The following is a 25,352-nucleotide window of genomic DNA, read 5'->3' as shown; positions in this document are numbered from 1 at the left end:
TTTCAAAGTTGCTGATATACAAATGAACAACTTGTAAATTACAAATTTTTAGTTTAAGATTTACATGCGTCATGTTTGTGTTTTTGATTAAAATATGTAATAAAATTCAGGTCAATACACAAAACTATATTTGGATGTTAAAATTTAAATGTTAAAATTTGCACCATTCATCACTATAAGGATGTTACATTAGAGCGCTTTCATTCATTTCACAACATGTTTCGATGTAATACATCATCTTCAGGTGTTGTTTTTTAAAACTATTTTATATTATAATGCATCCTTATAGTGATGAATGGCGCAAATTTAAAATTTAAAATTTTAACATTTAAATTTTAACATCCAAATATAGTTTTGTGTATTGACCTGAATTTTATTATATATTTTAAATTTTTAGTGTTTCCATACTCATATATCAACTGCTCAGCTACCTGTACCTTTTCATTCTGGGAAGGCAAGATTGTCAGTCAGTAAGCAAAACTCTGATTGCATGTAGCATGACATCACTTCTACATATACGATTTAATAAGAGGAAAATAATGTAGACTCAAAGCCACATTCTGTATCTTAGTTTAATATCTCTGTACTGTGGTGACTATGACACCTTTAAAATTTCTGAACAAGAATTTTGTTCTTTCTACCAAAATACAGATTCAGCGGTGTTTAATTGTAAAAGAGAACTCTCTCTTTCTTCCTTACAAAATAATACTGTAGCTGGCATACAACATATGTGACATAAAATAACAAAATTTTTCCTGAAGGAGCATACTGATTCAACCCTTCAAGCTACTGTACTAAATAGAAATTATTACATTTCAAACAGCATTGATAACAAATCAAACGCTACAAGACAAAGCAGTACATTCAGAAACTTAAACTAATTATTTCTTATAAGTTATTAAAGATCACTAAAATCAATAAAAGGAAATTTGTGAATAAGTATAAAAGTGCATACCAAATGCAGTTACAGAGAAAGAGTGAAACAGTCTTAATAAGGAAACCATAGCAAAGGGAGTAAAATTGGGCATTTCCATGCATACACATGAGGAGTTGACAGGTATAAATGATACAGAACTTCATACAAAAGTAAATAAAATTATAATATTACTGAGTGGGATTTAAAGAATTATTGCAATCACATTATTCCTTTTTTATTTCATAAAATACAAATGGAATGACAGTTATACAGAAAACACAATTTATAATATCAAACAGTCGGCAAATTGAGAATTAACTAAAAGAACATTTTTATGGTGACAAAAATATTCAATAACTTCAAACATCTTCCTACCAAGAAAATTTGTGTAACATTCCTTTTCCTGTTCTGAAATAATTTTTTTTATAAATAGTCTTGTATATCCTATACAAAATGGAATGAAACAATAAAGCCTTGCTGTAACATTCACAATATTTTAAATTATTTAAAATTTAATAAATAAAGTAAAGAGGGGCACAAAATATATGGTATTCATATTAAGAGAGTTTCAGCTTTTGAAAATGTTAACGTTTCTTGTAAGCAACTATGCAACGTACACAGCAATCCTTACAGCCAGTAGTGCCCATACCTTAAAAACAAGCTTACATAACTTCCTGATGATTTTCCATTGTAGAAATTAACTTATTAAGACTGATAAACATTTATTTTAAATTTTGATCCTGAACAATTTATAAATGTCACATAGGCAATAAGGGATTATTACATAAGGCTTCAATTTACAAACTTTCATAGTCAGATTTATTCTGAAATATAATTGCGTTACACAGTAAATAAATAAAGCAAACAGAAAAAGAAAGCCAAGATAACTTAACAGTTGTAAAAGCTGCACAAAGCACAGTAAATCCCTGAAGCATATGGGTTTCATGTTGAACAAAGAGAAAATGCAAGAGTTTTCAAATACCTGCTGTTTATCCATTATAAAATGTTTAAAAGCCTCGTGTAAGAGACTATCCATGAGAAAATATTACCGCCTCAAAATTCAATTTTCAGAAATGAAAACAGCCAATTTTCTTTACATCAATCTCTTGATAATGTATAACAGCAGCATCTTTTGCAAAAAATCAAAGAACTCCAACACCTCATATAACTTTTAATGTATCAAGAAAGCACCAGTTTATCCATAATTGAACGTCCATAGACTGCCTGAAATCTATGTACATAACAAGAGTGATGTAATGTTTGTGGAATACCAGTACTGTACACAGAAATTTCATTTAAAATATGACAGTCACACACAAAGAAGGAACAATAGTACACAAAACCAGTTTTGATGTAATGCTATTTAACAGGCCCCATCAGTCTTACATATGCAGAGAATCGATATATATTTTGGGAACTGTGATGGAATTCTGATGTGGGTTACATTAAAAAATACTGTACTTGAAATATTTCATTTCAGGATTTTAAAAGTAATTAATTTTACATAAATTGACTGCACAATGACAGTTTATGTTATCTGTAGAGCTAACCAAATTATACAAAGCTGTGGTTGCTCAAGACAGGCTGAAAGTTCCATTATCTGCATTATGAATTCATTGGTAATATTGCTAAGTAAACTACTTATAAATAAGAAATAAAAATATAACACGATCAAAAGGACATTTTTTTAAACGAGTTACTTGATAGTAACAAAGATATGAGCCAAGTGCTAAACCAGAATACCAGATCCTATGGTTACAAAATGGACGTCAAGCAACATCTCTCTCCCCAGTGGTCTTGCATTGTTAACTGCAATCACCAAATTCCAATATGTATAAAATTCTAATCTATATGCACATAGGTACCACATGGGTATATTATTCTGATGATGTTCTAAAGGCAAATAACAATTTATTTTTCCAAAAGAAACACTTCATCAGAATTCTCCCAAACAGTAAATATAACTGTAATGAAATTCTGTAAATGGAACACTTAAAGATATATATATATATAAAAACTGCCACTTTTAATATGAAAAGAATATAACTTGATGAGTATTTATTTCCATGCATATGCAATGGTCCATGTTATGCATTTATTATTTTTGGTTTTATCAATGACAACCACAGTCAAGGTAAATACCATTTTGCAGTAATAACTTGTACTTGCGAATATTCAAGAATGCTACAACGTCCTGACACGAACTCTCCAACAAGAAGAAACAAATTAAGTCAGAAAGAACACACATAATGTACACGCCACTTCATGAAAACAAGCCCCGCACCAAATGGATGAAGTGTGTTTCCATGACATAGTTAAAACTATTACGTTCGTTTTGTTACGCGGGGTTTCAATGACATGAGATTCTGAAATTCTGAATCATAAAAACTCTTAGATTCGGACCATATCCATCTCATCTCCTACAATGGCATTGATAAAAACACTAATTCTTTGGAACGTTAAATGCTGATAGGCAAGTTCATGATCTTAAAAGTTTGAGCTTGTACTGATTTTAAACCATGAGCTAGACAGCTCAAATCAACAGCATATATTTATAGTGCCTTTCGATGTAGTAAGTTTTGTAACGTAAAATTACTTTATTACGATTTCTTCTTTCATTTTCACAATATCTCTTCAGAGTTCACAGATTACACATGTAGATTTATGATACACATGCACACAGTTTCACATAAATATGAGAAAGTGACAAGCTCACAAAATGCCATTGGTAAGATACTGGAAGCCATCGTACAGTTTGGTGCTCAGTGAATGAATGCTTGATTCCACCAAGCTATCCACCAATAACCGGAGTTGTTCTTCTGTGAGGTTCAAGTGGAAACGATTCTTCAGACCTTGAACAGTGGCTGCACCAGACTTAAAGCAAGGTAGTTGTGACCCTGAAATAACACACCAAACTGAATTGTTTCTGCAACATTCTGTGGTCTAAGCCTCTTATACTGGGTGCGGCAGAGGAAACGCATGTTTTTCGAATGGCTAATACTCGGCAAGGAGGCGGGTGGGGGATTTCCGCCCCTTGCTAGTAGACAGCTTAGATGATGCAGTTTCAGTAGCCATGGCACCGTGGACCCGCGAGCATCAGGTGTTTGTCGTTGAAAATTATATCAAAAGTGGTGAATCCATAATTGCCGTTCATCTCCCATTTCGGTGATATCCCTTGGCCGCCTCGCTCCCCTGATCTGTCCATATGACTATTTTTTGTGGGGTTACCTCAAATCAAAGGTCTACAGAAACAAACCATGCAACATCTGGGAACTGAAAGATTCCATTCACCAGGACATCGCTACTGTGGGGGAAGAAATGTCGGGAAGAGCAACGCAGAATTTCGAGGAGAGGCTGCAAGAGTGCATACAGAAGGAAGGGCGTCATTTGACAGATGTTATTTTTCGGAAGTAATTCAAAAATGCTCAACAAAAACTGAATTTTAAAACCTTTCTTTTTGTGTAATTAAAATTTTTTTAACTTGAAAATCAACAAGTGGGTTATTGTTATTTGAAAAACATGCATTTCCTCTGCCGCACCCGGTATAAAACAGTTTTGTCCTTAGGTTTTTACAGCTGAGTCCAATGCATAACTGGCTTTCAAGTGTAAGTAGCATCAGATGTTGAGTATTAATCAACTTTTCAGCAAACACTGCAGTTACCAACTTCAAGATGAATGTGTAGTGGGGTGAGTTCTGGAAGCATTACATAGGGCAGGCAGTGGGTGTCACTGGATGCCACATATAAAGAAAATTATTCAAAGCAATGACCACTTAACACAGTATCATTTTAACATCACTAGCAGATTATGAAATGTTATCACTTTTATGTTTCTCAATCAGTATAATAGCACTGAACAAAATTTTTTAATATCACTCTTAAGTTGCTTAAATGTCTACAAAGTTATCTGAATTACTCATTCTACAGCGGTGGAGGAACTATGTTAAACACTTAAAATTACTTGTTGTCAGGACTTTTTCCATCGTCTGTTTTTTAAAACTCACGACATTTCGGAGGCTGCTTCTGTCTCCGTCTTCAGGTGAGAGGTACCTACTCTGTTGGGTCTCTTAGAAAGAGCTAGTCTCCGTCACTGGACTGTTAAACAGCTCATTATATGTTTTGTTCATATTTCCGCAGGTAGCTGCCACTATGCGTACACACCAGGACTGACAAATACTGGGCATCACATGACCATGTCATCTACATATTTTCTTGTGGTGCCCAGTGATTTTAAACTTCCAGCTCAAAAATGATTGTGACAAACAACTGCTCATCTCAGGCCGTAAACAATCAGATGACCAAAATGTTTGTATGGTGGTCATTTGCCATCATTATGTACTACGGTGAATGGTTGGTAGACACTTCATTTGTAATGCCATTGCAGGGAGTTTGGCTTGTGTTCTGACTATACTAAAAAATATTACCTTTCCTTAGAATATAGGATAAGCAAACCAACAACTATTAACATTATAAAATGACACTAGTGCCATACGTGTTTCGACCTCAAGAGGTCATCATCAGTGGCATCAGGGAAATTAATACATATAGTCAAATGGTTCAAACTGGATTCAGAATTAAAAATGAAAATGGTATTTGACAAAATATTTGAAGTGACACTGCACTGGATGCTGTTATGTGTGAATAACAGCATCTAGTGCAGTGTCACTTTTTCATTAGAATGTATTATATTTAATTTACATACAAATTACTGGAGTAATAGAATGTAACAGTCCTGAGCTGTAGCCGCGCGGTCTGAGGCATCATGCTTTGGACCAGCGATACGGAATGTGCGCTGGTTCGAGTCTCGGGGGAGAAGAAATTTTCTCATGAGCTTTCGACCAGTGTATGGGACCGGTGCCAACCCAGCATCATGAGGAAATTGGGGAGCTATAATGAGTAGCGTAATCCGGTCATGAAAACTAGCAATGGCTGGGGGTTCGTCGTGCTGACCACACGTCACCCTATATCTGGTTGGATGATCGTTCACCTCTGCTTAGGCATGTGAACGTGAGGCCGGCAGTCAAGCTAGTCGGCTTTGGCTCTCTGGAGGTGTTACGCCATGGATTTAATTTTAATAGAATGTAACACAGCTGTTTTTGTTACTTCTTATGGAAATATCATCACGCTTTCCAAGAATGTAACCACGATGTTAACTGATTACTGTCAGCATTTTATTTATTTTACCTATTTGTGTTTCATGCAGCAGCAACAAGGGTTAAACCAAGGACTCTCCCAATAGAACTGGGTATGATGACTACCAGACCACACCTTCCTATTCAGTGACAAAGGTTTTAAACCAGATACTATCACAAGAAAAAATAAACTACCAGAATAAAAGCAACTAATCACCTGAAGACTGGTGTCAAAATCCTAAAAAAATGTAAGTCACACAACCGACATGTCAACCAAAACTCTGTCGTAACATATATACAAACAGTAATCAAAAGGCAATGTTATTACCTGAGCGCATGATCTCCACAAGATTGAGAATTCGATCCATATGCTTCCGTGCAGCAATGAGACCTTGCAAGATTAATATCTTGAAATATTCAAACATATCGGAGCCAAGACCACCCATTACTTCAACAAATTCTGGCGTCAACTTAAAGGGTGATGTCTCAAATCCAAGATTCCGAGGAGATGCTGACAGGATGAATCCAAAATCTATGTGGATCAAATGACCTTCACTGTTGAGAAGAATATTTCCATTGTGCCTGAGAAAGTAAAATTAAAAGGGTTCACTGTAAGCACACAGAAATTGTTTCTGAAAATACAGAATATATCGCCAGCACAATAAGATTCAATAATATCTCACATCATACATGAAATAAGTTACGAATCTTAACATAAGCAGAGAAGGACGAACATAGCAAGCAACAAAAAAGGGGTTCAGCTCTAAAGAAATCACATTGACCAAATACAAAAAGGCACTCCAAGCGAATTTTCACATAAGTCTTCAAGTTCTTAAATCAATCAAAATTATAAATACTTGCACATCACCAATTAAATGAAAATTAAAATGGACTTCATTATTGTATATCAATTGTACAGACACGTCGACATCACTATATGGCTCGTTATTTGTCTTTACATGCGAGGTTTTTTAATTTGAATTCTTTTCTTTGGCAAAACCATTTTAAAACATGCATCTCTGTAAGTTAACAGTGCAGGACTGAATTAGGTTCAATTTCAAATGATCTCATGTTTATAATATTGTTTATTATTTCCTCCACAGAGCAAAGAAACTTGAAAAAAATTATAAACAAAATAAATTTCTGATGCACTTCTTAGTGATTACTGCTGTATGAGAATATCTCCCTAGTCTACGGTGCTGAACTTTCCACACAATCTTTTGGCAGTCTTCCTATGCCTCATGACTCAGAAAAACCTTATAGTTAATTCACAGCATATTCAAGTTAAATATTTGTATTTTCGGTGCCCAAATTTATAACTTGTGTTGGGCAAGGCCGTGGTCTAGGCAACACGGAGTTTTCCTCCGTGGCATCCCAACAATTACTCCATTCACACACAGAAGAAGGCAATGGCAAACCACTTCTGGATCATCTGCCAAGAACGTATATGAACAGGTCCCAGTCCGAGAAAAGGATGGAAGGATCCTGTTCATATGGACCTGTCGTCAGACAGAACACTAAATAAAAAAAATGGTTCCTTACCTGTCTTTCACTTGAACGAGGTAGCAAACAAGGCAATAAGCAGCACAACTTTCTACAAAGTTACATTGCGCTGTAAGAAAAGCTTCTGAGTTGTGAGACCCGTATTCCCGTTTAAAATACTGCAGTAAAGACAGCTGACAGTGTTTCTTGATCTGATGTAACGATACAGTATTCAGGATTGGCTCAATAAGTCCAGTATCATTTGATAAGCACAAGATCCTTAGCAAGAAAAAGAACAATTAGAATTCACAACTGGAAAAAAACAGACTAAAATAATTACAATAAACAGGAAAATAGATTCACTGCATCAGTAAATATTAAAATCACATACTCAAACAGAGGAATTAGTGTCAGAGATGCAAAATAAAATTGAGTATGCCATTAAATTAGTTAAATCTGGAAAACACAGCAGATGAGACTGAAAAATATTTGATAATGTTATTGGTTACTTAGCAATGCTGCATCAACTGCAAGGTTATGTTATGTTGAATGAGAGGAGACATTATGTATGGGGAACTGTAAAGGACTGGGACGAGCATTGGCTTTTTTTTAAAGATAATAACTTGACATCTGCATAAAAGGGGACCAGCAAAATCTATAAAAAAAAAATCTTGTCAGTACAAATGTAAACGTGTCTCTCTTAAATATAGGTCAAATCAATCGCTGTTTAAGTTTACATACTTAGCAATAAAATGGCACCAAAACAGAAAACTCTGTATATTTCATTTTATTTTTAGAAGAAACAGTTTATGCTGAAGCATATCAATTCATAATTATGCAGTTGTACTCCTTACTAGAACATCAGAATAGGGGGCGAAAGAGAGCCTTAGTAGTGCATCCTGGTGGCCGCAGATTAAGAGTAAGACCCAGGAAAAGGTGGTGGATGCTTGTGAAGGACAGGGATGCACGGGAGAAGGTCACTGAAGAGGCCAAGGGCCTAAAAGTCCTGTAGTGCCAAAGAGGAAGACAGACAAATTTGAATACCGATGAAATAAATAATAATACTTACTTATATGGGCGTACCCAAAGGCAAATCCTTTCTGATTCCCAAATGCGCTGCAACATGGTGAGTAACTGTGAAGCAAGAAGTTCCTGTCGTAGATCATCACCGCATTTAACAATAACTGACAGAAGGCGCCAGGAAGCCATGTGACCATATGGCGAAGCTTCCCTCACTCGCCTCTCCTTTTCCTCCCAAGGCTCTTTGAGTGCAGCTGCTGAGGGATCTTCAGGATCGTGAGTAAAAGCTGCTCTCCGCAAATCATGAAATGACTCTGATAATCGCCGTCGAATGTCGCCAGCAGCAATAAATACCGGAGGTTCTCGTGAATCGCTCGACTCCTGACTTAACTGGGAAATAGTATCACGATCCATTGGCTTGCGGAGTTGCATGTACTGAAAGTGTCATAACATAAACTAGTAAATAAACAAAATGGTAGTGCACGCTGGCTAGAAGTGAGAAAAATTTGAAGGTAAGCTGACTATTCTTATAAATGGACTTATCATTTTAATTTATGTTGAAACTGGCTTTACTTACTACCTATACAACACATGAAGCCATAATTATGGCCACGAGTGTCCACAACTATGCAAATGCTAAAGGACCTTATTACAATCTGGAAGTTGTAGGATCCACAGAGAAACTAAAGTACAGTGAAACCTCTACCCATCGTTCCCCGAACTACTGTTTTCCCGGATGCATTGTCTGTTTTGTTCGGCCCCTGATACGTAACATATAATATAATATTACATTTTCTCGCTTCTATCGTTCAAAAATCTTAGTCCTGGACCACAATATTCCCACACTGATCATTTCTGAGGAATTATAACGAAATTTACGCAATATTTTTAGAATTTAAAATGATCGTTTTAGAGATAAATTAATATCAAAAGACACACAGCGAGCTTGCCATATGCACGACTGACACCATCGATGAGTCGTGTGACGATCGCAAAAAGGGGGGGGGGGAACGGTGAGGAGGGGGAAGACGACGAATACAAGCCCAAAGCTGTGCCGAGTTTCGCCGAAGCACATGCCGCATTGGTGAAAAAGTGAATTCGTTCTTTTATGGGCACAACATTTTTGAAGGTGATGAGGAAAACGTTTTGAGCATGGAAAGGGCTCTGTTTCGCCTAAAACGTAAAGTTATCCATTAAAGACTTTTTTTTGGCAAAAAGAATTAACTTTGATACAGGTTTTATGTGTATTCTTTTGTGTATGCAAAAGAGAAAAATGCAAAATTTTAATTTTTACTCATTTTTAATGCTTTTCTGCAACTGTCGTTTTCCTGTATTCATCGTTTTTATTTCTCTCCCCCGTCAAAAACGATGCACCGAGGTTTCACTGTATATCAAAGACACGTAATTCTAAATGTGAAATGGTGGGCTGGGTACATGTGAACTGGCATGCAAACAAGGCTATGGTGGAGTTTGCATTTGCCAGCCAGGAGTATGGAGTTAGGTGGTCAATTTTAAGTTGGCACATTTGGCAGGCCTCTGATTTCAGTCGCCATAAAGACAATTTCATATTTAATTTACTTCATATAAACAAGTTTTATAAATTTGTACTTTCAATGCAATTTGCAAAGATACTGCTGAATAAATTGTATTACTGTTCAACACAAAGAGAGTTAATTCCTGTCAACTTTCATGGGTCACATTAAACTAGTATATAAGAACACAAAAAAAGTATATACAATATGTACCTGCTGTGATATCTCATCATCTTCCTGAGACCAACAGTCCCCAGTTTCATCATCAGGATTTCCATACACACTGAAGGCACAAAGAGATGCACTCTCTGCCTGGGCGGCGCCTTCGGCCGCCAAATTTTCTTCTGACTTGGTATGGCGAAGAGTATTCATGATCTTTGCTGGTACCGGTGAAGTGTGAATGTCCTCCACCTCCAAGACCTCTACATAGATTATATAAGGTGCCTATCAACAATAAAAAAATTAAACTTAATTAATTAAAAATAATTTCCAATATTATGTAGTAGAATATCACAGTAAATACCAATATTACAAACATTTAATCTGATTAATGAACTGTTAATCTGTTCATCAGTTTCCCTCGTGATAAAAAATATTTAATCTTTACGACATTTTAGTACAATATATGAATTTTTCTACCATCTGCTTAAGATACAGACAGTGTTAAGGAACATATCACTTTATTTTTATGTGACTTAAGTTCACTTCTGCAGTTTGTAAATCTGAGGCGAGAACTGTCATTCTCGTCATGTTCTGACTTCGGCCTATTAGCGTTCACGTAGTACGCAGACTTACAATGTACAGAAACAGCCTTACACAAGAGTAACACGTGACTTTTAGCCTAGTAAAAACAAAGTTTGGTTACTTGGGTGTGGAAATTGTGTGCTGTGAGTGGTGCATTAAGTAAAGCAGTTTACTTAGTGAAGGTGGCTGTCTTCTGTCGTCTGGCAGAAGTTTACCTGAAACGTCAGTGAACTTCTACCAGACTACATAACACAACAACCCATAAAACTCCCTTCTTCATACTTACTGCTGTAAGAAGTTGAAATTTCACAGTTCACTTAGTGGACTGAAGTCAAACTAATCAATATTACAGTAAAGTAAAGTGAAGTTAACCTTTAAACGACGGGATTCAAATGGCAAAGTGGTAGCAGCCCTACAGAGTTTTTTTTTTGCAGGTTTTTAAACTTTTGTGCACGCTCCACGGAAAACTTTAATATTATCTAAAGTAAATATGATAAATTCACGAAATAAAAGCCATATTTATTCGAATAGAACAGAGAAAACATAGTTTTTTTTAATAATGCAGTTAATATCTTAATTGCCTAAATAGGCCTTAGTAACTTTACTTTCTTCTTTGGAAGCTCATTTGACATGATAGAAGCCATGGCTGTGAACTAATGACCACACAGAAAAATTTGTTTCCCCTACTTCAGTGGATACACATTCTTTTCACAGATCATGCCGAGGAATGTGAGTAGCTTTGATTGGGGGGGTCTGAAAACGAAGCCGAAACCCACTTGACAATAACAATGTTTATTGCTGTTTATGGTTACAGTTCCCGGGTTGACAGCTCGTGTTGAATTTGTCAGAACCCTAGAGAAAGTGATTCAATATTTGCAGCCCCTAAAAGAGGCCAAAAGATGTAGCTAAGTCTACTTACGATGTTGCAAGTTTTGATTTCCGCGCCGGGAACGTTCGTAGGGCTGAGTACACAACTTACGTCCCAGACAGGGAATGCTAGTAAGATAAAGGTTAAGTGATGTGTTTGTTGTTGTGTGTGTGTATGCGTTACAGTAGTATATTTGTCTTATAACATGGATAAACATTACCTTGTCTTTTGAATTGAGTACTGCTGATGCTTGCGGAGGTATTCTCACAATATGATGTGGAACTTCACTGTGAATAGGCAACCATACTCTAGCAGGAAGGTTGAGGTTTAATGTGTGAAGTTCAGCGAGAAGTCGTGTTGTTTTCGCTTCCTTCGTTGGAATAGAACTCAGGAGCTTACTGATGGATATAAGGGCCTTGATGAATTCCAATTCTGGCGCCAAACGTGGAGCCTAATTAAAGTACAATGGTCAGTACAATCAGCATAAAACGTATAAAATTCATATTCAGTACCAAATTTTATAGGCGCATTTTTGGTGGAATGTTCCATTTAGTAAATAAAGTAAAAAATTAAATTATACATTTGGAAAGTTCTGCAAAGGAAGATAACAGCATTCTGGGATATTCCACCACGTAGTTTTGTTGAAGTTGAACAACATTTCAGAGGTGCTAACTGCCTCTATCATCAGGGCACACTCGTGCACACACATAATTATTATTAACCAGAACACACTTCAGTCAACTTATAGTAAAACATAAACATATCTATTTGAAACTTTCACAGTAACCAAATTTATCCAGCTGTCAAACTGTGAACCGTATAACTCTGTAGGATTTGGCGTTTTCACAGCAGTGACTCTGAAGAGTTGTTGCGCTGTGTAGTCTGGCAACCTGGAAATCTACCAGATTACATGGTGCAATAACCCAGCAGACAGCAATTTTTCTATAACTCTGGCTTTTAGATGACAGCTACACTAAATGTTTGAGCTAACCAATGTTTCAGCAAACAGCATAGTTACCATTTTCGCCACTACATTTCACGCATTATTCAAGTACATCAAACATACATTATACAGGAAAAATCTAACATTCTCATGAAGGTGAGTATGAAGATACTACGAGGGTCGCTCATTAAGTAATGCCCCACATTTTTTTCCTCAGAACATATTTATTCAAGATGGCTCAAATTTAGTGACAATATAAATCAATGTTTCCTTTACACATACTATTTTTCCACATAGTCCCCATCAACTTGTACGGTTTTACGCCAGCGTGGAACAAGTGCATGCATGCCTTGCCGGTACCAGCTCTTGTCCTGTGCACGTAGCCATGTCCTCACTGCTTGAATCACGCTCTCGTCATCTTCAAATCTTGTTCCGCGGATAGCATCTTTAAGTGGCCCAAAGAGATGGAAGTCGGAGGGTGCCAGATCTGGACTGTAGGGTGGATGGGGTAGCACCGTCCAACCCAATTTGGTGATTTCTTCCCGGGTTCTCAGACTTGTGTGAGGGCGTGCATTGTCGTGCAGGAGCAAAATTTCTGCTGGATGCTTGTGAGGCCGAACTCGTCGAAAACGCTTCTTGAGGGTTTTCAGGGTCCTGATGTACGCGTCTGAATTGATGGTCGCACCTCTTGGCATCACATCCACAAGAATGACCCCATCACTGTCCCAAAAGACAGTCATCATGACTTTTCCGGCGGAGGGAGTTGTCTTGAATTTATTCTTTCTCGGTGATTGAGGATGATGCCACTCCATTGACTGCCTTTTTGTCTCTGGCTCAAAGTGGTGTATCCAGGTTTCGTCACCTGTAATGATCCGGGACAGAAAGACCTCTCCCTCAGCATCAAAACGCTCCAACAATTCAGAAGAAATCGTTTTCCTTTGAATCCTGTGGTCTGCTGTGAGACTTCGTGGAACCCATCTTGCGCACACCTTCGAATATGCGAGAGCCTGGATAATTGCAATCACACTTCCATTGCTGACTGAAAGCTGTTGGGCCAATTGTCGAGTTGTGATGCGCCGATCCTCACGAATAATGGCATCCGCGCGGTTCAACATGTCTGGAGTGGTGGCTGTGGCAGGACGCCCAGAGCGCGGCAGATCACGGAGCTCGGTTTCTTCACTTCCTGAAGCTTTAACTCTCTTAGCCCAGCGACCAACGGTGCTCCTATCGACTGCACAGCTTCCATACACAGCACACAAACGTTTATGAATGTTCACCACCGTTTCTTTTTCAGCAACAAGGAATTCAATTACAGCTCGTTGCTTGTAACGAGAGTCGTTCACAGACGCCATTTTAACAGTTCACTACAGCTCCGCTGTCGGTTGGAATCATTTGAAACTCCGTACACGAACGCGGGAAACATCAAATCTCAAGCATGTAAAAGTGCACTTTTCTATCTTCATTATTGGCTGAGAAAAAAAATGTGGGGCATTACTTAATGAGCGACCCTCGTATATTATTAGTCGTTTCAATATGTAATCCGACAGTTTAATGACATTCCATGGGTGCTAGCCTCCATCACCTCACTGACCTGATGGATGAAGGCAGCACGCACCTCTGAAATGTCAATAAACTTCTATCAGACTACACAGCACAGCACAGAAGACATTTTCATATATCACATAACTGAAACTGATATTGGTACTTACATTGCAAGTGCAATCTGTTCGCTTTCCTCGAAGGTCATTGACAACACCCTGACAGGTTTCAAAACACGTGCAACCATTATCAAATGCTCTTCCAGAGCCCAAATCTCCCAAACATATCTTGCTGCCGTTCCCTGTAAATAAAATGTTAAAGTATTGTTCAAAAACACTTAATTTTGTTATATACCAAAATAATAAAAAAAATATCACATTATCCGATACGTTTACAGGGCAGATACTATCTTGTTCATGCTTAGAAATATGCTCCATATTTAGAGGAAATGAGTACAGTGAATGTAATACACATTCATACCCATTTTTGTCAACAAGGACACGTTACAGCATTGTACGCTGTAACAAGTATTTCAAGTAGCTGAAATATACGTACAAGGTATTTAAACCACCGTACGTCTACAGATGCAGATGGAAAATGCAACTGTAAAAATTCTAGTTCCCTCTAAGACAGCTAATTTTCCCAAAACTTAATTTCACAAACTAAAACTTATATTACAAACTACGTATAATGCATCAAATGTTCCTTCCAAGCCATTTACGTTGAACAATTCACTGCATAAAAATGTATGTATTCCTCAGAAACTTGTTTTGATTTACAAGAAACTCAGGTGTTAATATTTCTGTTTACCATACTGAATAAAGAATCGTATTAAAATACCTACGACACACAAATTTACCTGAAGATATCATTCTTCTGTTCCCGGGGTACAGTCCTGTAGCATCAGACCTAGAACGCTGATGAGTCCTCTTGTTTGGTGATGTGATGGGAGTGCTAGTTGGAAGAGGTGGAGCTGGTGGAGGACCACTGGGCAAGGTTGGTGAAGCTAATTCCTTCATCTTGGAACAATCAGGTGCAGGGCCACCAGTACTAACTCTCGATCGACGAGCGAGTGCGGAATCTGCCTCCTTGGGCCGGAGTTCATCTGACAAGATCAGATTTTTCAGCTTGGTCCCATGGGATTTTTTCTTGGAGGGAAGATGAGCATCTGAACTATATGCATCAAGAAGCCACGCACACTTCAATGAAAAGTCCGCAGACTTTCTACATCTGTAAATTACAAGAGAAGAAATAGAAAAAATCTCCCTTACAGATACTTCCATAACTTCACAAACAAAAGAGACATTAAACTATGTCATCACAGGCATAAATATTACTGGATTACAAATGTCAATCTACACATTACGCTTACAGTGGAAACTTCAATAACGGTTCACAACAAATGCCATGTCTTTTCAGGACAGCACTGCTGAAGAAATTCCACAGGTTCAATAAATGTTTATAGCATATGAAAAATAACTGAATCACTATAACAAAGTAATTCAATATTTTGGCATATAAGCAAATCTTAAAAAAATGGAGTCTAACCATAAGCTCAGTGTCTGTCAACTAGAAACTTGTTATGAACGAGTGGTTCACTGGGATACTGGGAACGACCCGTTCTTCAAGTGCCTGAGCACTGCGGGTCCCAACATTTCGTTGGCTTGATCTATGGACATTCGGTAGGACTCCTTGGACGAGGGATCGGCCCGTCGCAAGGCCTCTACCTGTACACAGGACAACGCAGACAAACATCCATGGCTTGAGTGGGATTCGAACCCACGGTCCCAGCGACCAAGTGGCAGAAGGCCCACGCCTCAGACCGCGCGGCCACTGCGGACCCCATGAGTGGTTCACAAAGAATGATTATGACATCATTCTCAGTTACTGACCATTAAAACAGATTTCTTATATTCTGTACAGGTTGACCCTTACTCATTCTGGTCAATTTACGTTATCAGAGTAATGTCAGTATGTTTAATGTAAAATATTTTATACTTAAATGAATATGCAAGCAAATAAAAGTTCATTTATGCACAAGATTATAAATGATGAGGCAGATTTATCAAGATGAAACATGTGGATCACTTCATAGCAAATATTACTGCGAAGTTTCGCAACACTTTCTCCTCTACAAATTTGCTCACAGGAAACAGCAAAATATGTGCCATACTCTCAAAAGTTTATTATTTGTATCACTGAAGAGTGACTCATGTTTTTACAAGTTCCTTGTGAAAAACCCACACTTCTTGTTTGAATAACGTACCTTAAATATATGGACATAAAATGACTTTAATTAAAAAGCAGCTATAACAAATAAATATTTCAATCGACAGAAAACTCTTAACACTCCCTCTCTCACCTGTGAACAAGATACGGGTGAATAACTTCAGCGACATCATGCATCTGAATATACATGCTGACTAGCTGTGGTAGATAAAAATCTACTTCATGATCAGGAAAACTGAACATTTTGTTACCTAGAGCGGAGAAAAAAAAAAGTGACATTAACAAATGACTTTGTTTACAGAAACGATCGCTAACATTCAAGTCTTATTTTGTCATAATACAGTAAAAAATACAAATACCACATTCTCACCTATGTAACTCTGAACACCTGGCTCCTTCGAGTTGAATACATAGGTAATAGCCATCGACATGTCAAACATTTTGCTTTCAAACAGTCTCAAAAGAAAACCTTTCGCTCCCTTAATCTGCGTCGCATCCCTTTCAGATTTCTTATCGTCAGAACTCCCTCCACAACAGAGTGCGATAGAGGAAGGAGATAATATAGGAAATGACTGATTTTCTTTTCCTGGTATGGAAGCACTTGAATGGTCACTACTAGTTTCACAACTGTGACTGTACTTTGGAGCACAATTTTCGTCATTCTGCTCAACGATATCATCGGCAAGTTCATTTATTTCAACTGCTGGTGTCACGGTGATAAAGTCTGCATTCGCACCGTGGGGCTCCAGTTCATGATGGTCACCGCAGGCTTCAACTAAGTCGGGGCAGTCAACACATGATTTATTTATATTACTTGCATGATGTGCTTCGTGTGACGGCAAGTCAAAGCCCTCGTGATTGTGATCTATACCAGTTAACTGTTCTACACTTGACTCGCGTGTTGTTGTATTTGCATCGCTACCTGACCCACTGTCAGAACCACACAAAATGCCAGAGTCATCTGAACCTAAACTGGTGATCTCCTCACGGTCTCGTCCCTTTCCTACAGGCGGACCACATGTCGTGTTCTTGGCACACTCTCCTACGACAGCTGCTTTGGCTGACCCAGGGATTCGTTCCGTGGGCTCACATTCTGGACTTGGCGTGATGTCCACTTCGGGGATTCGCTGCAAAGCTGAGTCAAGACTACGGTTACGATGGTGCATTGTCAACGTTGTCACAGTCGTGACCTGCGACACTGGAGGCAGTAGAATGCCCATTGATCTGTGTACAGAAGACATCATGATATATAATCCATACTATTTAAAATAACTTATTTCCTGATGCAACTTCATACAAGGTCATGAAAAATGGATACAGTAATTTTAATTACTTGTATTTATTGAAGTGTTGTGCTAATGTTAATAAATCTGGCGTCACAGAACACACAACAGTTGGCAGATCTTACTCCTGCGCATCCAATACCAATTTCTGACGGCTGAAATCTTCCATATCTGCGGCCAGTGTTCCTTCAGAGATGCTCTGCACAGCAACTGCAACTTATTCCTTCAATTCTTGTACGGGGCATCACTAACAGGTAATAAACTCCCAAATGTTATGTATTCTGTGACACCAAACGCATTAATGTCTGTGCAACACAGCAATAAATTATGATTAACGGGTATTTTATACTCATAGTAATTAAAATACACCGCAAGTATTAGCCACAGTTAATTAACAGCAGTGTAAAAAAGGCGCCCTAATATAGTACATTAAATAGAAGTGCACTGCAGGATTGTAAAAACAAACTGGTATAATAAAAAGATACATAAACTGGTCTGTTCATGACATTTTGCAATTCAACCGACATCTTGCAAAGACCTATATTTAATGTGTAACCTGTTACAACCAGAGGATTTAAATCAATTTAATACTTTGAATACAATGATAGTCTAAATAATATTTAAGAATTCAGTCTGTACCATATAGAAAACACAACACTTCACTATTACAAACAACAACTGGTTGATGCTGTTTGAAGAAATAATCACTGTTAACACTACGAAACACATAAATAAAGAATGCGGTGTTACTAACTACAAAATCTAATATAGTTATCACTCTGTTTTAAAGTGCTAAATAACACGAGAACAGAGGTTATGGGGCTTAACATCAACAGTTCAAACAGTATAAACAAGTCTTCCAACACCTACAGAAGATGACGCAATTTACAATACCTTCATAATTCAGCTCGATACAATAGCCCTAAGTGAACTTAAACCGCGAGTTAACATCCCTGCTCGTAAATACCCTAGGAACATCATAAATTTCAATTACTGTCAACTGGTTTCTAAGGCTGCATTGAAGATAGCCTCTACTGGTTTGAACACATGCCCAATGAGATTTTATTTTTTAAGCATATTTTATCTCAGTTACTGTATCCCAAAAAATAAATATATATAAAAAATAATTTATATCTTAATTGCGTCATGTTTGTGTTTTATTGATACAATATTTTTATTTTCCGTCTAGACACAAACTTAAAATAATGTTGTTTAAAATTATTTAAAATTATAACATTCTCAGTAGACACTGCATCTTGTTACATTTTTTGTATCGACGACATGTTTCAATGTGTATCACATCATCATCGGGTCTATCGATTTTAATATTTTTTTGTTATATTTTTTATTAAAATATATTAAAATTGATAGACCTGATGATGATGTGATACACACTGAAACATGTCGTCGATACAAAAAATGTAACAAGATGCAGTGTCTACTGAGAATGTTATAATTTTAAATAATTTTAAACAACATTATTTTAAGTTTGTGTATAGACGGAAAATAAAAATATTGTATCATATAAAAAATAGTTTACAATACTGAATGCTTAAAGTAAACTGTTCCACTTGCTGTACCTTGTGATACAAATCCACGAACAAGAAGTTCCTCTGTCCCCATTAATTTGACATGCCTTCCAAGTCAAAGAGCCGATCACTAATGCCAGTTCCTACCTTCTCATTTCACAATCATCAATGTTCAGTAATGTGTTAATCAGCACATAATCATTCACAGAATTTTCAACGTCTGGAACCAATAAACTTTGTCCATGAACTTTCAGGGAAGTGTTGATACGTTCCTACGTGTATAAGAAAAATTCCTTGCAAAATGCCAGCATTCGTACAGACGGCAGAACCGTGAAGAGTAGCTCTGACACGTTCAATGAATTTGGACACAAGAAGAAATAGGCTGTCCGTCAAGCCCAAGATAAATAAAAAATTTCTCAACTGCCAGAAACAGGAATAATAACGAGCCTGTTTACTCATTCTGCTAACACAGTTTTTATCTGCGATATTTACGGCAAATAATTATTCATTCAAACACATCCTTGTAGGTGTGTCAATTAGTAACTGATTACCGGAAAATTTTCTGCTGCATAGCAAGGAAAAACAGAAAAAGATATGACCGTATTTTCTTACTCCTTTCTGCATATACTACACAATAAACATGCAACATGTTTCAGGTGGATATCTGAACTTGCACTTCAGATGTTAGTTTCTATAAGATTTGAGATGAGTCCACATTTTCAATGAGCTTATCACACAACCATTTTAAATATTAATATTATTCACAACTTGAAATGTGTGAAAATAAAACTCATTTCATTCTTTGTAACTCCATGTAAAATTTGGGCTGAATTCTAGTTTTTACAATGGAACATAAAACATCTGGCACGTCTGACAAAAACTACGCTATCGCTGCTGCACGCATAACATTCAACCATATTTACGAATCACACCTCATCAGTAATCCTATAATTAATTATTTTATCATCGATTGTAAACGTAAATAAAAAAGGTCATAAGTACACAACTAAAAGCACTAAAAATAAGTAGCGATAACAAAAGAAAAATATGCTAGTTTCTGACCTAAAATCGAGACTCAGATTGCGCTGGTGGTTGCTGAGCCGTGTGCGAACGTTCAATGCTGGGTTTGTACGCCCATGCACTGGTGGCACATTGTTCTGACATACTGTTAGCTTCTGTCGTTTGATGAGTGCTACCTCTGGTCGCTTATCTGCGAGAAGGTTGTTACCTCTCACAGTTCTCCCAAGTGGTGGAGGAGCAACTTCACTCATAATGTTATACTAGGCAGGAGGCCTGGTCATCTACCACTCATGGTTTTGTGACCAATTATGTAACTATAACGATGACTCTATCTGCAAAATAAAAACAACAATTAAAGTGAATATCTATATATTTTTATTAACTTGTTATCCATGACAAAAAAAATGTTTCAAGTATAGTATGAGACTGTAATTTCGAGACTTGCAAGGAATGCGGGAAGTCCGAAGCGTTAAGCTGACGCTATCTTTCCTCCTTCAACCCACTTCCTCACCCCGCAAGTCTCAAGATTACTGTCATATTCATGCTCATTTCCAAGCCTTGCTGCAAGCAGAACATCTTTAAATAATGTCATCCCCACTTGAATTAAGTGAGTTTATACTGCAAAACTAAAAAAAAACAGTCACTTATATTAAAATATTACATGTAATTTTTTTTAAGCAAATACAAGGCTGTTTGTAAAGAACAAACTACATTTTATAATATAAACCAGACAAGCAACTTTTGTTTTAATATAATTATTTCTTAAGCTTTTCTTTACCGAGTTTGGCGGGAACAAATAAGAAGTAAGAATAGCGTAACCTTTAATTTTTAATTTATATGCATCACATGAAGAAATGTCTCTTCTCTCGTCTGTAGTTTCTGAGGTCTTAAGCAAGCCACCAGTTTTTCAGGCTATCCACTTACAGATATGAGCTATTCTTGTAATTAAACTGATATGATTTATAAACAGACAAAATTAAGCCCTCAATACTTTATACAATACAATGGCAAACAATTAAAACCATTTACAAAATACATGGGAAGTTCTATTCTGATATAGTTTTCTCATGATTTACCTCAGTCCTTTCAAGGCAATACTGGGATATCTTTGAACAGATCACAATAAGTTTTCTAAGACCCTGTCTACTCACAACTTACATTAATCCCTATTTCACTTGAAGCATTTTACGTCATTTATCGACATTCCCCCCTTTCTAAACAAAATTGCACTCCTGTATATCCAAACTGTAATTAGCAGTCCAAAACTTACATGAAACAAATAAAATCACGAAACACACAAGTCTATTAGACGAGGCTGCGACTACAGCGGCTGAGCTTGCTAAATGTCCTTAACCTTTGAAGTGTGAAGCTCGCGTAAACAATATTTAAACATTCTGTTTGTACTGCAAGAACACAATGCGTCTGCATTGCAAAGATCAACTTGTTAATTATGTGCAGTAAATAACCACTGTTTATTTCGAGAATCAGATGAAACTACTGTCTGTGCACCAAGAGAAGACCACTGGGAATAGGGTAGGCACGAACAGCTATGCTGTTCTGATATACTCTTTCACATAAAATGCGTCTACCCCTGCAACACTATTTGTACACTACAGAAGACTACTGGATGATTTTATAACACTACAATAACAACTAGCAGGAGAAAACCAAAGTATCTAAGACAATCAAGTACATGCAAATCAAAATCTTATACAAAATAAATTGTACATGAGATAATATGAGTAATTACATAAACTTTAAAAACAAACTTAACTTCCTTCCTGTGATTCTAACAAAAAAACAAAACACAGCCCCTCTGAAGAAGTGTGCTGATGGTCAGATCAAGCATCACAAAGGCAGTGACATTTGGCAACAAATCATTAAGACAACAGCAAGCAAAAACATAAATAATTATAGGAAAACCCATTATAATGACCCTAAGCCTATAAATACCACATTGATTGTTCCAGGATTCAACATCTTGTCATTGTAGCTATTCATTCGTTTCAAATAAAACTATGCAGCTTTCTTTCTGGTAAACTGAAATACCTGACTAAGATTTACTATTTTTTGACGTAAATACATCTATATGGAAGGGTCATTCGGCAAAAAGGGGTAACAAACTCGTGTAACGAAAATGTGAAAGATCCATATCAACAATGTGTAAATATGGGACTGACAACGATGGTCAGCTTTTATATGAACTCCTTCATGCATTGTTATGTTATACCTAAAAAACTAATTGTTACGTCATCTGTTTACTCGGCGTTGTTGTGTTACATTACTACCGTCAACAATCCTCTTTCGTTATTGCGGAAACAGCTGAGCTGTGAATCGCTTGTAGATGAAGTGTGTTGTAGACTAGATCATTTTGTGCTGATAAAAACGTTTTAGAATATCAAAAGTACTTATCTTACATAAGAATTATTACATTACATCCCATTACATTTCATTTCATTACAGAGACGTATTTACGTCGCATTCTCCGGAACCATGGTTCCACTGTCAATTTTTTAATGGTTCTACCTCACGGCATAAAAAGGGGAAAATTTTTATCAACATCTGCTGCCATAAAAATAATTCTGGTATGGACACTGTGTGCAATGTCACTTGGCAGAGGAACAGTTACCAAGCCAGAAAGGCAAGTCTGCAAAACCCTTATGAGGTGCAGATCACAACACCAAAACAACATTATCAGTGGGCTGTTGTAAGGAGTCCCTCAATCACCTATGAGTATAGTACCAATCAAGACCATAGTCCCCCCAAAAAGTGAGAGACAGAGAAGAGCATGCTCAAAGAGAGGTTCAGGAGGGGAGTGTTCAAAACATAACAGTGTCAGGTTCTGATGTGACTGGATACCATAATCTTCTCCTATATATACACGTGTCTGGGACCGGGCCTCATGGTTGGACCCAAGTCAATCAGAGGTGGTGGGTGCGGAGACATGAAGAATGGGACAGAATTGATATACTTTCCATACATACTTCAAAGCAACTTCATAGTACAAGCCAAGGATGTAGAACATGTCATTATATAAATACCAACACTTAATACAAATAAAATACTGATATAAATTTACATTTACTATTAAATTTACTGGTAAGCAGGATAGCGCAGTCAGTATAGTGTCTGGCTATGGGCAGGGCAAGTGGGGCTTCAAACCTTGACAGTGACAGCGAATTTTTTCTTTAGCCTCTGCAGCCAGACCAGCTTTGGAGCCCACCCAGTCTCATGTCCAATGGGTACCAAGGTCCTTTACCAGCAGTAAAGCGCTGTCGGGGAGTGCTGCTGACAACTCACCCCCTTCTAATGCCAAGGTTGAGAATGAGTAGGAGCTACACCTCCTCTCACCAAAGTGCCAACATTGTCATGTAACAATATGGCTTTTATTAAATTTACTATTTACATAAGTATTTAATGTATGTAATAATGTTCAAATGAAGTACATTCGGTACTGGTTAAAATACTTTTATATCATGATTTCAACTTCCAATATTTGATGAAGAATATCAAATAACTTATTCCAGTATGTTAAACACCTTCCCGACAACTAGTGTGGTTATTATTTGGCATACAGAGGTAATGTTTATGTCTTGAGTTTATACCATGCATGTCTGAATTTGTTTGAAACTTTTCTATGTTGTCCACACTAAATGACAGTAATAATTCATTCACAACATAGGCATATTAAATTTCATATATAGTTCTCTACAAGAGACTCTTTTAACACCTTCAATTATTCTAATGATTTTCCTGTTCCAATTCCTCCAGAAGAAAAATGATAGATAGTACAACTACACGGAAAAAACACAAGTTCTATTTTTAAAAAGTAAAATATAAATCACGGTAATGAAACCCAGCAAAAATTTAATTCAGGGCTATTGACAATTAAATCAAATTTGAGTTTGATGGGAAGATCACAGACATTACTTCACTTTCACATTCCATATGCTCATACCATATATCTGAATCTGAAGAGCATTTCTTATACAACAGAGCAATACAAACACTCACAGAACAATTAATTTTTCTGTGGTAAATATATGTGTTCCCCTCTATTAGTCATCACAAACATACTAAAAAGCAGTTCTATAACACTTGAAAATTAATCCACATATAAAAAATAATGGAATTACAAACTACAATTCCTAACGACAAGGCTAAAATTTCAGAAAATAATGAACCACAAAGGTGATTTACAAACAGAAGCTGTAAATAATATGTACAGCTAGCTACAAACAACAGAATGGGTGTGCCCAACTACAGTCAAAAGCATGTGTTGTATTATAACACTCACCAAAATTATATTAATTCCAAATATTTCTAGTACAATTTACTTCTTAAACTATGTCTAGCAAATATGCAAGAATGTTCTACTTCCGTGATATGGGCAACTTTCTACGACGGCCTGCTGGTTAGTAACCGTCTGTCATTCCACATAAATATTATACACATTGATAAAACCAATGAAGTTATTTTAATTTATATAACATACTGTCGATTATATTAGTTTATATTATTCAACAGTATTATTTATTACTCACCACGATAGACAATGCAAAAACAAGAAAATTAAACCATTAAAATAAGCTCTTCAACGACACAAGCCACGACAGCCATATTAGATTAATTCTCCACTGTAGCCAACGTCATATCAGAGATTGAAGTACACTCGATATTGTTCGGTTAACATTACGAAGAAATCTATCCGTCATTACGATATGACCGAATGATTCATAGCAACTGTATCAGCGTAAGTCACATTCCATTTAGACGTGATCACATTGGAACTGCAGTGGATGGGAACTTGTGGGTCATGTTGGTAAGGGACAAATAAAGTATGTTTGGGTGGGGAAAGTCACTCACTGAGTGCAGCTGCACTAAAATGAGCTCAATTTTAAGGACGCCGTCGTGGAAGCAGTGGGAATCGAGTGGAGAGTCTGTGATTCACACAATACACAAAGCGCTCGTAATTACACTTCCTGTAAATTTCTCACGCTTCCAGCTGCTCCTAATTACGTCATTCCCCTAACCGATCTGTCTTTCATTAGCAGTACAGAGTTGTCAAATAACTATACATGATTCCAAAGTCGTTTCTGCATTCGAAAAACTGTTT

General features: G+C 36.9%; 1 protein-coding gene and 1 long non-coding RNA gene across 3 annotated transcripts; one reads left to right on the top strand and one right to left on the bottom strand.

Moving 5' to 3' along the window:
• Positions 1-1,135: 1,135 nt before the first annotated feature.
• Positions 1,136-25,133, bottom strand: fwd (phosphatidylinositol 4-kinase beta fwd). Of its 2 annotated transcripts, XM_022081600.2 has the most exons (12): positions 24,781-25,133; positions 20,279-20,568; positions 16,775-17,628; positions 16,538-16,655; positions 15,035-15,405; positions 14,346-14,476; positions 11,914-12,144; positions 10,295-10,525; positions 8,599-8,984; positions 7,590-7,808; positions 6,376-6,629; positions 1,136-3,813 (listed from the first exon to the last, which is right to left on the bottom strand). In XM_022081600.2, the coding sequence occupies exons 2-12, from the start codon at positions 20,485-20,487 to the stop codon at positions 3,629-3,631; spliced, it is 3,189 nt and encodes a 1,062-aa protein (XP_021937292.1). In that variant the 5' UTR covers positions 20,488-20,568; positions 24,781-25,133; the 3' UTR covers positions 1,136-3,628. The 2 variants fall into 2 exon arrangements, with proteins under 2 accessions (XP_021937292.1, XP_021937293.1); XM_022081601.2 differs by lacking the exons at positions 20,279-20,568; positions 24,781-25,133 and adding an exon at positions 17,738-17,928.
• LOC147872673 (uncharacterized) lies at positions 4,849-6,308 on the top strand. The gene is made up of 2 exons (XR_015536885.1): positions 4,849-5,265; positions 6,119-6,308. It is a non-coding gene; the product is annotated as an uncharacterized LOC147872673 (long non-coding RNA).
• Positions 25,134-25,352: the final 219 nt, after the last annotated feature.

The sequence above is a fragment of the Zootermopsis nevadensis genome, unplaced genomic scaffold (assembly GCF_977971745.1).
Source record: "Zootermopsis nevadensis isolate Lab colony 2312 unplaced genomic scaffold, Znev_1.0 Znev_ptg000024l, whole genome shotgun sequence".
Classification (NCBI taxonomy): Eukaryota; Metazoa; Arthropoda; class Insecta; order Blattodea; family Termopsidae; genus Zootermopsis; species Zootermopsis nevadensis.
Note: the sequence above shows the minus strand (reverse complement) of the source record. Positions and strands in the feature narration are given on the sequence as shown.

Coding starts and splice junctions, on each gene's coding strand:
- fwd (XM_022081600.2), bottom strand. CDS start 20,487: ATGAGTGAAGTTGCTCCTCCACCACTTGGGAGAACTGTGAGAGGTAAC. Junction 14,477..15,034: donor CAGAAGAATGATATCTTCAG/GTAAATTTGTGT, acceptor TTTTATTTACAG/GGAACGGCAGCAAGATATGT. Junction 12,145..14,345: donor GAACAGATTGCACTTGCAAT/GTAAGTACCAAT, acceptor TACTTTAATTAG/GCTCCACGTTTGGCGCCAGA.